The sequence below is a fragment of the Lagopus muta genome, chromosome 8, assembly GCF_023343835.1.
Source record: "Lagopus muta isolate bLagMut1 chromosome 8, bLagMut1 primary, whole genome shotgun sequence".
NCBI lineage: Eukaryota > Metazoa > Chordata > Aves > Galliformes > Phasianidae > Lagopus > Lagopus muta.
Window position 1 is genome coordinate 6224018 of NC_064440.1, and position 13400 is coordinate 6237417.

Genomic DNA, 13400 nt, shown 5'->3' on the forward strand with positions numbered 1-13400 from the left:
CCTTTAATTTTTAATCCGTGGCTTATGAAGAGGCAGAACTATCTAGTTTAGAGAGAACATAATTGCAAAATGATGTTGTAGTTGCAAGGAACGTACAGCAATGACTACATGACTTACTAGGATTCTTAATTATGTATACAAATCAGATAGGTTATAAAGTTAAACCTCAGACATAGGCCAGTGTGTTGCTGAATTGTTGGTATTTTTCCAAGAGTAGCTCAAAATTAGATTCTTTGTTTTTGTTCACATACCTTGCTGAAGTTGTTGTAATTAATACAACAAACTGTAATTGCATTGTTTACTTGGTGATGTTGCTAACATTTCAGAAGGGTTGCCTGAACGTAACCCAGACACACAGGAATAGAAATAATGATCATTTAAACACTCTTTCCTTCCCTGAAACTTGTGTTACGAAGCTGTTTCAGTATTAATGTCTTTCTGATGCAGATGACTTCTTGTGGCTGTATGACATATGCCACACAAGCTTAGCCTCAGTTTCCCTTCTGCTTCTCTAATGAACTGAATTTTGAACATCTGTTTCTCCTTATGCTTTACAAAGCTGGTTCAGTCTTCTTGACGTCAGCATAGCCATCAGATCTTCCTGTGCTCTATGAGGTTTGAAAAATTATCATCCCTTCTGTCTTTCCTTTTCTTTTTTTCCTGATTTTCCTCTAAGTTCTGTTTTCTCTCCAAGATTTTCTGTAGTGCAAGTGCACCTTTACAAAGCTGTTCTGATAGTGTGTGCTGAGTCTTGACTATCCGGTTCTGGGGCTCTGATTCAGTCAGTTTTGTGTGGACCCTTAAATTATACTCGTAGATGCTTGTATTCTTTTTTGTCTGGATCAAAATTAAAGTTTCGAACCTATGTATGCTTGGGGTGGACCAACAAAACAGCCAATTTCTCTTTCTTCTCTGCATGCATATTCACCTATCAGGATACTTTCTCTTGGTTTTATTTTAAGTTGATGTATCTTGAAAGAATAGAGATCAGATTGTGTGTTCCCTTCTATTTATGAAAGCTACTGCTGTGTGCAAAGCCCACTGCTGACCCTACAACTGTGAGAGGTATATGAATACCAGGAAGATTGTAGCAGAATGTGTAATGTACTGCTGTGAGATTCTGATGTGTTCTGTTAGGAAAAAATAGCAGCATTCCTTCACAAACGGACAGATTCAGATGCCAACCTCAGGATTCACTGTGAAGAAAGGAAACGTTTAGAAATGGGAAAGGAAATGGAGGGAGCTTGCCGTTGTCTGGGATGCTCATTGCCTAGTTGGACTTCTCTGCTGAGGGGAAGTGTAACTGAGAGATCTAAAATGATTTTTCCTGCTTTTCTGAAACTTTTGACTGTGTGGGCTGAGCCTAAAACAGGATGCGAAAGTGCGTATCATAGCTCTGATTTTTATTCTTGGATAGAGCTATTATTGAGGTGTCAGCTGAACAGATGGGATACGAACGATGAAGCTCAAATTGGGTAACTACCAGTTGAGAGGAAATGACTAATTGAACTTCAGAGAACGAGAAGTCTGTCTTCTTGCAGTCAAAATATATGAACTAAAAGTACACGTTTGTCCCTTCCGTGTATCTGAAGATCTGTTTCTTTATGTTCATGTCGGCAGCTTGTCTCACTGCAGCAATGTAGGATGTACTGACGTTTGTTATAAATGGCAGCTGCGTGTTTTTAAGGTTACATAAAGCAAAATGTGGGGTATTTCTTTTGAAATGGTATCATGCAATTAGCAGGTATCTGATCAGTTCTGTATGATCTGGGCTATAATGATAGGGAAGTTCCATACACTTCTAAACTAATCCATGTGGTTATAAAATGTGGGGACCCTTGGTGATTTCCCTCTCAGTGAATATAAGCTATTTTTTGTGCCTTTAAGAGCAGATACTGGACGACTTAGATGTTGTAACTACATTAAGCAGTCATGTTTAAGACTTCTTCTAAGACTGAAAACTTCAGGGCAGCTTTGAAAACAATTTTTGTGCACCTGATTCATGTCAGTCCATGATGTATGTAGTTAATGTTTCTATGCCTAAGCCATGTAGGGGTTGCGGGCATAGGAAGAAAAGCCAGTAGTTTCCCTGCTTCAGCCTTTGATTTTTTTACTACAAATTACTGTAGCAGAACAGATGGGAGAGAACTAGATTTGAAGATTTATTGCTGAATTACAGCTCTTTAATAGGGTGGGAAGTGTATGTAGAAGTACCACATCTTTGTAACCATTAACAGAAACTGTACTGTCAGTTTGGGAACACAGAATTGGAGATGTGTGTCCTGAGGCCTGTGCTGCTGGCAAGGTCCAGGCTGATTCTCTGTAAAATTTGGGTTCTGCTTTGTAATTAGTAACTTTTTTCCCCCTTGTGGTTCTTCACAGATACAGTTATTAGTATAATTAAGAGTATAATTCTAATTTCTAGCTTCAATGTGTTAATAGGCTGAGACTTTTATGTACCAACACTGTAGTCTTTCTATCTCTGAAATTGTTTTTTGTGGATTTATGGAACAGGGAGAGGTGGAACAAGCATTGCATTTCAGCTTTTCCTTTTGGAGATGAAGCAGTCATGTTTCTCTTGTTATTTCCTACCACGGGAGGCTCAGCTGCCCCTTAATCTTTCTATTAGCTCTTTTCCACATCTCTTTTGGCTTGTATTTATCTTCCATGGATGTGAGTGATCAAATTGTATGTGCTATTCTGGGTAGCACTGCTGCATAACAGGTTTCACTGAAGACATACTTACTTGAAGTTGAAAACAGAAGGTTCTATGGGCAGAGTCTGAAAATAATTGAAAGCAGTGAAATAGAACAACTTCCTGTAGTCCTGCAGATACTTAAGTCATCAAAGTGTAAATGGCTGCAATAAACTGATGAAAAAAATATCATTTCATGAAAAAAATCTGTTCCTGTGGCTGACATACTTTTAAGTTTTTATTTTGATTGCTCTTAGCTTTTAATTGTCAGAGCAATTTGTAAATTTCTTTGTTCTGGCTTGTTTCTCTGAAAAACAGAATGAAGGTCCAAGAAGTTGGTTTGCATGCACCAAAACACAGTGCAATAGGACCTCATGTATTCTCACTTTCATCTCTTTAAAATGTGTGGCTCACACTGAAGTAGATTTATTCCTGCTGTGTAGGAGATGCACGCCTAAAGTGACGTGATTTTCATTTCATTATTCATAATACTCTGCTAAAATAGAAGCTGATATACTGAGAAATACTGTATTTATCAGCACAAGATGGCAAGGAACATTTGTATTCCTGTTCTCTCTGCCACATTTCCTTACCAGCAGATGCTACTGAATGCAATGTACTTTCAGATATTGCTGTATTTGTGCATTCCCTTTGATATCCTTTAGGATTAAATACAATATTAAAGAATGTTTTTAGCTTCACCTTGAGATGCCTCTGCTTTGTATGTAGCTGATTGCTACATTTCTGCATTTGTTTGCTACTTATTTTCTGCATTTGTTTAAGGAGTTAAAACTGAAATTAACAATGATTCTCCACCATTAGGTTGTTGTGCATTCCACTCAATTTCAGTCTTCAAACTGTTTTTAAAAATCAGTCTATTGATAGAAGTTGCCACCTTTAAGAATCTGCAAGAAAGAATTCTTTTTAGAAGTATAATGGAAGCAATTTGGATTAAATGGAAAAAAAATCACTCTTTAAAGTAAGCAATATATGGCATTATTTCAAAATAGAATTGTGTATTTGTTGTCTGCAAATTAATGTCTCTGCCCAGCTGCAAATCACAAACACAAAGGCTCCACGATCTCAAGTTGCCACTAAAAATATTCTCTTCCTGCCTTCTTTTTTTCCTTTGCCTATGTGGATTTAGCAGTTATGTTTCGTTATGGTTTTTTCTTTTTTTCGATTGTTCCATCCCAACCAAGTTTGAAGTGGAAAACATCTAAAAAGCTGAGGGACTGCTACAAAGTGAGTTACAAGTAGATTGCAACTTACAAAAATGTAAGCTATACAATATGCATATTTTCGTGCGTGTGTGTTAGTACAAAGAAAACGTTGATGTTGGAATCTACACTTTCGGGTTGAATGAGCAAGCATCAATGTACCAGAACTCTCAGAGTATCAAATCTGTATCCAGCACATCAGATCTGGGAATTGCCTCTGTGTGTTTTCTGCCAAGCTTTGTAGTTTGGCCACAGGAATGTCCATTTTGGCCCCATGGCAAGATGTATGTTATTGAATGTGATCACAGCTGATGTTGTTAGTACTTTGAGTACCTGCATGAATTTCCATACACCCAACACTGAAAAAGCAGTTCTGTATTATTTTAAAGGGTTTCTAGTATCAAAATACAGAATTTTAATGTCTTGACATGTTAAATTTAGTTACAGTTGCAGAGACCTGGAAGATCTCAGTTTTTTTCACAGAAGGAATGTTTCATTTGAGTAGCATGGTGCAGTGGGTGCACATCTACTCGTGTGGCAGAGAAGTTTGTTGTCTCAGAAGATGCAGTGGTGGGGAACAGGCAGTGGGGAATTTATCCAGAGCAATTAATCAAGACTAATTTGTGTCTGTGACTGAAAGCTACTGGGGATAGGAAGCAAAAGCTCAAGGCAAAAGTCCTTGGGCTTTTATTTTTAGTTTTTTTTTTTTTTTTTCCCCTTGAATGTGATGGGACACTGGGACACAAGCAGAGTGGCCTGTGAAGTTCATTCTCTCCTGGAGCTTGAACTGTCTCAATTTCTAGGACTTGATGCTTTTCTGTCAGTAAACATTTACAAGTCTTCAAAATGATGAACTGCATGCAGCTGTCCATCTATTGCTGCCATTCAGTTCAAGCAGCAGCACCCAGTGCTGTATTTCTCAGTGGTGTGACCGAGCCTTTTGTGTGGCACTATGATACAAAACAGTGGGAGTTATTCTTCCACTTTGTTTTTTATGAAAATTTGGAAAATTATGCAGTGCTTGAAAAACTCCCCCAATTACTTATTAGCTGGAGGATTAATCCAACCTCCAGTTACTTAGCTGAAACTCAAGCAGGGAATGCTATTGAGATTGCAGAAGTTGGCACTTTGTGCTCATTTTAGATCTTGCTTTTAGATCTTAGCGTTGATTGTGGCAAGAAGGTTCTTAGCAAGTCTGAAGCTTTGTGCAGTCTGGTGTTGTTACAGGAAAACAGAACTTTAAGTCACCCTCATGTTGCAAGACTGAAAGGGAGTAGATTTTTTTCTTTTCTTCTTTCTTAGATTAACATTTTTTGTCTTCCTCTGAATTTGTTGGTGTGTGAATATGATGTAGGGGGTCTGATTACAAGAGTTAAACTCTTACTTCTTTAGATAATGCTTTCAAATTGGATAATCTTTGGGTTTGTGTTTGGAGGTTTCTTTTTTCCTTGGGATTTTGGTTTCTTGGTGGGGGTGTATTTTTTTCCAACTTGTACGAAGTTGTAGAATAGCAGAGCTAAAAGTTTGTGAAATAGCTGAGGGTACAATAGTTGGAAATAGGTGACATCAGCCACCATTTGATGGTGTAACTGAATGTCCAACAAATAATTCCATTGGCCTTGGTCTAATTTCAAAATGGTTTTGAAGGAGTCTGTGTGGGCCAGGAGCGGTTAAGTTCCCAAAATCCTTTCAGACTTCAGAGTATTAATACTAAGGCATAATGTAACATACCTATAAAGAAATTTATATCAGAGGTGGTGTTTGTTCAGGAAATATAAATTTACTTAAATAGTTGCCTCTAGAGTTGCCATTGTTTTCTTTGCTTGGAGTAAAGGGCTTCTAAATGGAAAAAAAAATCAAGTTCATTTTCCAGTGCTTTGCCCAGTACAGCTGGGGTGGTGAGAGGAGGTCTGTTTCTATTTCAAAACAAATGGAACACCTCTGGAAGTGACTTTTTTTTCCTAAATCAGTGTGCCATAGAAGTGACCCTTAATCACAAAGAATCAAAAACGATGCTGTTCCTGAAGACAGTAAAATTGAAGATGTACTTCTTGCGCTGCCTCTTAAGATTACATTTAATATAGCACTAAACCAAAGCAGCAATTCAATTCCACTGTATGTTCTTCAGTAATACTAACAAATTGAGTATACAATTTTAGAATAACTGGTGTACTTACTATTACAATCATACCAAAATTACATTTACTGTTATTGTCAAAGGCACTCTAAAAAGGAAGTCTCTCTTTTTTCCTCTAGTCACAAAGAAAATATTCAGGATTTGCTGAATGCCTAACTTACATTCATAGTAAGCAATTTATAACAATTGGTTTATCAGTTATATTTACTATTGTTCTTTTTCCTTTTTTCCCCCTTATTGCACCTGTAGGTGTATGATTGCTGATGAGGTAAGTGATCCCTGTTACTTTAACGTCACTTTTTCTTGTTTTAACATGCTTCATTCAGGGAAGTTGGCAGGGAGTGGAGCCCAATTCCTGTGATATTACCTAGATGTTCTGAAAATACCAAAGTGGAAAATACCACATACTTAATTTGATGCAAACCTAGGGTGTACTTTCGTTAATAGTGAAACTCATGACTTGTAATATTTTAAATTTATTACAAAAATATTTTATCTATGGTAAGAAATCACAAATTCAAACTTCATGATGGACTAAAAAGTTATATATAAAAACTAAATGTAAAAGAGGTAATGTTTAAGGACTGATGTAGGTTCCAGTGATGGTTTTTAGCAGAAAGAAGCTTGAGGAGATTTCAATCTCGGCAATATTTATCTTTCCTTTGAATAGGATTTTTAAAATGTTTTTGACAAATTAACAAGCTGAAGAGTTTGGTCAACTTCATAGTCTGTCCTACTAAGTCTCTGAACCAAAGGCCTTCTGAAATCACTGGAAAAGATACTTGGAGCTTTAACAAGCAAACCAAATATGCAGTATGTGTGAATCCCTTTAAAGAGAAGCATTTTCTTTCATCATAGATTAACTGTAGTAATAATGATTTCCAAACGTAACTTCTGTTTTCAACTTTTTTTTTCCTTTTCACAGATGGGACTAGGTAAAACAATTCAAGCAATTGCTATTTCCTACTACTACAGGAAGGAATGGCCTCTCTTAATAGTAGTGCCTTCATCTCTGAGATATCCTTGGGTTGATGAGATGGAAAAGTGGATTCCAGAACTATCTCCAGATGATATTATTATCATTCAAAACAAAACTGATATTGGGTAAGTTCGTTATTATTCATTAGAAAGTCCTGTTTCATTCTGTGAACTGATGGTAGTATGTATGTGAAAAACACACAATATATAGATGTTCATAATGAAAAGTAAGGATTTCAGCAAGATGAAAGAAATTTCAATTGGGTTTTATGTTTCAGCAGAGGGATGGGTTTTGTGGTTGTTTCTTGTCTCCTCTGCAACTGAGAGGTCTGATTTTTTTGCAGTGGCAAGGCTGTCTGCTGAAGATTTGTTTACTCTGGGGTGTTTCCTATTGAACACATTGGCCATGTGTCAGCTCTGATGTATTGTACTTGTTAGTTTCTGGAAAACATTTTGAACACATTTTTGAAAAAAAAAATTTAGTATGTGTTAGAAAATAAGGACTTAATTACAGTTAACTTTCTATTTAGAGCACTGATAAATTTAAATGTTACAGTAAGTATTCTCTAACTGCAACGGTCATTGTGATCCAGGTTTTTTATCTTTAGACTTAGTAGCCTAAATTCATTACAGTGGGACTACAAGTCTTAATGCTATTAAAGTAACTCTCCTATTGCAAGGAAACACTGAACTAAAAAGGTATTTTGTAATCTGTTTTGCTGTAATAACTTGGTTAATTTCATAGCAGTGTCTAGATATTGTTCTAAGACCTGGACAAAGAAGACTGACTTCCATGTTGTTTGGAGAGTATCAGGAAATGACTGCTAAGACATGCAGATGAGAAAGTAGCTTGGAATCCTCCTTGGGGTAACCGTAACCAAACAAATCCAATTCAAAATATGTTTAAAATCTTAATTGAGGGATAATTACTATTGCTAATCAAAATAAAGCTGTTAGAGGAATATGGGAAATAAAATAAAGATCCATTTGAGCGAGAGTTTTTTTTTATCATTTCAGTTAAACTGCACATAAAAACTATGCTTACACTGCTGAATGCAGCAAAGAGAAATGTGGAATAAGGGAAAAGTGAAGACAAAAGTAAATGGCAAACAGAATTCTGTTCTTTTCACGTTCTGAAGTTCTTAAAAGGAATAAACCGCAACTATTACTACTTTTGTTTTCAACGAGATAAGAGGAAAGCTTGGCTTTCTATTTAATTCCCTGGAGGCTTCCTAGCTGTTGAACTAATGAATATTTTAACAGAAAGGATGCTTTATGCATTTGTAAGAAAATCCAAAAACAGAGCTGACACACTTGGTTTAGCTTTGGGAAATTGTGCTTCTGTGTGTTCAACCTTTTGATTTCTCTGATTTCAGTACTTTGCTTTCCTTCTGAACTTCAGCAACGAAGTGTACTTCTTAATATAAATAGGTTAAAATATGCTTAGGTCTCTTCCTCCGTGTCTAGAAGCATGGATGTACACATGCACAAACTTTAACTACTCTTAAGTACTGTAAGAAACTTTAGCTTATTGGATTGGCTTTTGATCTCTTTCTACTGGGGAACAAATAAAGATCAGGCCAGCAGAGTGGTAGTTTCTGACAGATGAATAGATCAGCTTTATGTCTTGTTCTGGTAACTTATTTGCCTAACAACTTTGTGTTTCTGTGTTTAAAGGCTCCTGAAGGGCTACAGTGCTCTCTAGTGATTTTAAAAACAATTTGTGCTTTATGCCTTTGTATGTTTTAAAATCTATTGTGAGAAATCATTTCCAATACTTGTTTGGGTTTTTTTAATTAAAAAAAAAAAAGTCTTCTTCTCAACCCACGAGGTTTTTTCATATTTTCTTCCTGTCCCTTTGAGGGGGGTGAGTGAGAGTCTGTCATGATGTTAGCTTAGCTTGTTGGTGTTAAACCACAATGATATCCCCTGAAAATGGTAATGAAATGTGTGTGACTTAGAAATGTAGGATGCTAGAATTTTTATTTCAATTGAATAGCCAATATTATTAGTCAATCTAACAACTCTATAACTAGCCAATTCAAAAGACATCATACTTGCCTTCTGTTATTTAAAAAAAAAAATCTTTCTGGAACTTGTTTGCTATGTTAATTTTCCTGCAGTAAATATGTACTAAGACAAATTCTGAATTTTCCCTTCTAGGAGAATATCAAGCAGCAAAGTGACGATTCTGGGATATGGCCTGTTAACTTCTGATGCCCAGACTTTAGTAGACACTCTGTATAGGCAGAACTTCAAGGTAGTTGTGGTTGATGAATCACACTATATGAAATCCAGAAATGCTAAACGCAGCAAGATTTTATTGCCCATTATACAGAAAGCCAGTAGAGCAATTCTTCTTACCGGAACTCCTGCACTCGGTAGACCCGAAGAGGTATTGAGCATCCTGCGTGTTGTTTCTTCTTTCTTTAGGGATAGTATCAATAATATTGAGCATGGGATTTTGTTATTTTCATGAGTAGTACGGCTGGTGGATATAAGCTTAACACAGTAAGCATGTAATAAATGAGAATTATTTCTGAATAGTATTATCCTTGAAGGCAGTTTGTCACTAACATTTTTTTTATAAAGCTTTTCATGCAGATTGAGGCACTTTTTCCAGGAAGATTTGGAACTTGGAGTGAATATGCCAAAAAATACTGTGATGCTCGATTGAGGTATTACTGTACTTGCCCTTGTATTTTTCTCATGAATGACTTTGTTTTTCCTCTCATATGAAATGAAAGAACCAATAAGTAGTGTCTCTATTGTGGTATTACACCATCATGTTTAGAGACCCAGGGAGGTGGAACAAACTGCCCAGAGAAGTTTTGAATGCACCATTTTTGAAGATGTTCAAGACCAGGTTGAATGGGGCCTGATCTGCTGCCTGATACAGTGATTGGCAACCCTGCCCACGGAAGGGGGGTTGGAACTAAGTGACCTCTGAGATCCTGCCCATACCAAGCCATTCTGTGATACCATCTCTTCCATCAAAGTGAATTAGGGACCTTACAGAGGAAGAATATCAAAAATATATTGTACAAACAGAAAATAGGTTGGCACATACATACATTAGGGTTTTTTTCAGTGTTTAGAGATGTTTGGCAAGAGGATTGAATTGATGGGAGACTTTACTTTAGGAATAAATTGGAAGCTATTAAAGTTTGAGAGAAAGTGTAAGTGCCAACGTTCTGTTCAGTAAAATGACTTGCCAATTTACTGTTCATATGAAAAGTATAGGTTTTACTTTTTGAGCTGGCATTTCAGCTAGAGCTGAAACTTGAGTTTCTGATTCTCAGTGCAATGCTCTTGTCGTGTAACAATTTATCTCTTTATTATGGGATTCAGTCTTTTTGCTGTCCTACAACATTTGGGGAAAAGAAGATCATATGTTAGATTAACCAAACAAAAGGAGAAAAAGGTCCCAAAAGCACAGCAGTATGTTTGTTCTGTCTGAGAGATCAAATATGGGCACTGTAAGAAGGTATGAGAGGGGAAAGAACCTTTAAAAAGATTTCTTACCTACAATTTTGCATGTACTAAAACCAGTAGTTTTTGTCAGCTAAATTGTTAGCATTTAGATTTAATTTTTACTGTAATACTTGTCTAATTTCATTTTCATGTAACTTGGGCATTTTTTCCTCTTATCATATGTATGTGTTTTATCAGCATCTAACTTCTAATAACAGAGTGCTGTCTGATTTTTCAGATGGAGAAATGCTATTTTTTCTATGGTGTTTTGACTAAATGCATCTGTAATTTTCACACCACAAGTGTGCGTGGGTACAGCATGGTTAACTACTCCATCACAGATGATTATCTTATTTTTGGAATACCATAAATATATTGATAATCAAATTCGGGTTAGCAAGCTCTCAACAGATAACATTGTTGTCATGACTTGGCTGGAACTTAACATCCTGTGGTAATCCATTTGGTAGCTTTATTTTATGCAGAACTTTCTGTGAAAGTGTTTTCTACTTAGGTGTTTATAGACGCCTGTTTCTAAGGATGAGGGTTGAAGTGTTTCAGCTACCATTTCTTACATCCCCAGTGCTCAAGTTGGAGGGATGAATGCTTTCTAAGGACCAGACACACACTGAAGAAAAGATAAGAGCAAAAGTTGTAGCTGCCTTCCATCTGTTTAGCAATCTGAGTGAGTTATGCCATTATTTTGCCAGTGTAGAAATGAGTCCTCACCTCCTTCCACACTGGTCATAATCAGCCATCTGAAATCAATAGTACCTTTATAAGCCCAATAAAGCTTAAAATTCCTTTTTTTTTTTTTTTTTTTTCTTTTAAGGAAAAAATTACCAGTAATACCAGTAAAATTTACATACTTGTACTCTCCTGTCTTTGAGAAATGCCACCTGGGCTTTTCTCCAAACCCAGCAAAATCTGCTGTGCTACAGATTTTGTTGCTTCTTGGCATTGTTGACACAGAGAAGCTCTTCTCTTGCAACATGTCCTTGAAAATAAAAGAAAGAAAAAGAAACACAGCTATTAATTTATTTCTCTTCTTTAGCCTTGAGCTTTTTAACTTTTAATCTACTTCCCCTGTTTAGCCTTGCTTTTTTTAATACAATTACATTTTAAACTGGAGCATTTAGCTTTGAATCCTGAATGTACATAACAGTGAATTCAGATGGGACAGGAAAGGAATTTTAATGATGTTCTTTGCGGCGTTTGTGATTAATTTCTTAATCAGCTGTTACCCTCTTTAATATCATAAAGAAGCATTGTGGTAAATTCTTCTGATTAGTGATAGATGGGATGAGATAGAGGACTTTGTCTGATGGGGAGTCAGGTCTGTGGGTTAGAAATGAAGAGCTCTGCCTTGAGTGTTGGAAGGAATCAGACAGAAAGCAATCATCTCTCCAACATAACAATGCTCAGTGTTCCTGGTTATCCTAAATGCCTTCATATCTGTGTCTTACAATGAATTGTGTACTGCAGGCTTCCATTGGGTTTGGAATAGCTAGCGTTCACCAAACAATATTGATTTTTTTTTTTTCATTTTCAGATTCTTTGGTAAAAGAAAACAATGGGACTGTAGAGGAGCTTCAAATTTAGGAGAACTACATCAACTTTTAAGAAAAATAATGATCAGAAGACTGAAGAATGATGTTCTAACACAATTACCTCCCAAAGTTAGACAGCGTATTCCATTTGATCTCCCACAAGCCGCAGCTAAGGTGAATTTTCCACATCAGCTAAAAAGATATTTGTTAGTAAATGTCTGTGTGATCATAAGTATTCATATATATTCTTATATGTATTTATATAAGCATGTGTAAATATTCTCCCATTCTTTGTAACTACATTTATAGCACAGCATCAGCTTTTTTTTTTAATTATTATTATAATGTGAAGAATATGGGTATGTCATTTTGAGAAGGGATCAAATAGATATAAAATTTACCCTAATTTTAATATGGTTGTCTTTCTTTCTTCATTTTCATTAGGTATTGAATCCTACAATTACTTTTAGACAGATTTGACAGAGATTTCAAATGTACTCCATCCTAGATGTTTCATGGAAGTCATTGTTGTGGTAGAGCATACTTACTAGCTTCTAACAAATCTGTAAAAGATAAGTACATCTATCCTAACCACTGATCTTTTTTTCCAATTAGAATTTGAATACCACTTTTGCAGAGTGGGAGAAATTAATGAGGAAGTTGAATTCAGAGCCCACTGACAGCCATTTTGTTGATATCATGAGTCTAATCACACGTATGTATAAAGAAACTGCAATAGCCAAGGTAAGTGTAGAAGTACTAATATATATTTTAATTTTTCGATGTGTTTTCTGTTAATAAAATCAGATGTATTGGCATCTCTTGGACTTAGGAATGCACTGAAGGTGAGTGCTCCAGGAATGTAACTGTGTAGGCAGCTGCTGCAGCTGACTGACCCAGCTGGCTTGCATTACAGGATGCTGCTGATGCAGCCCTTGTGCAGACTGTGCTCTGTCAGTACTGGTTCTCCCCATGGATATATGAAGAATGATAACCTTCTCTAAGTGGTCTTTCTACTTTATCAGATGGGACACCTGTTCTGTATTTTCCTCTTTTAATTAAGGTGTGAGAATGAACGGATCTTTTAGGTGCTTACTTTTTAGCCTGTTATCACATTTCTTTACACTAATCCGTATTTAGAAAAGTATGTTTAAAAAGAATTAAGAATCTGAATCCTTGGAGTTTATCTTAAATATTCTATTCATCTTAAAAATACCAGCATGGTTCTGTTGCTACCTTGTCCCCTACTTTTTTATTCTCTGTCATTGTCAGCTCATTTTCAAATGAAAGAGGGAAAATGCAATACTGTTTATGCAGCAGCCCTCAGAATTTTTTTATCAACTGAT

General features: G+C 36.1%; 1 protein-coding gene across 6 annotated transcripts in view; it reads left to right on the forward strand.

Annotated features, from left to right (window-relative positions):
• ZRANB3 (zinc finger RANBP2-type containing 3) overlaps positions 1-13400 on the forward strand; it is a 37233-nt gene that overhangs the window by 10810 nt on the left and 13023 nt on the right. For 4 of the 6 annotated variants that reach the window (XM_048953428.1, XM_048953429.1, XM_048953431.1 and 1 more), the window contains exons 3-8: positions 6302-6320; positions 6978-7156; positions 9194-9425; positions 9623-9708; positions 12057-12228; positions 12670-12798. In XM_048953428.1, the coding sequence (XP_048809385.1) occupies positions 6302-6320; positions 6978-7156; positions 9194-9425; positions 9623-9708; positions 12057-12228; positions 12670-12798 (817 nt within the window). The remainder of the gene's footprint in view (positions 1-6301; positions 6321-6977; positions 7157-9193; positions 9426-9622; positions 9709-12056; positions 12229-12669; positions 12799-13400) is intronic. The other 2 variants (XM_048953432.1, XM_048953433.1) reach the window with 2 other exon arrangements.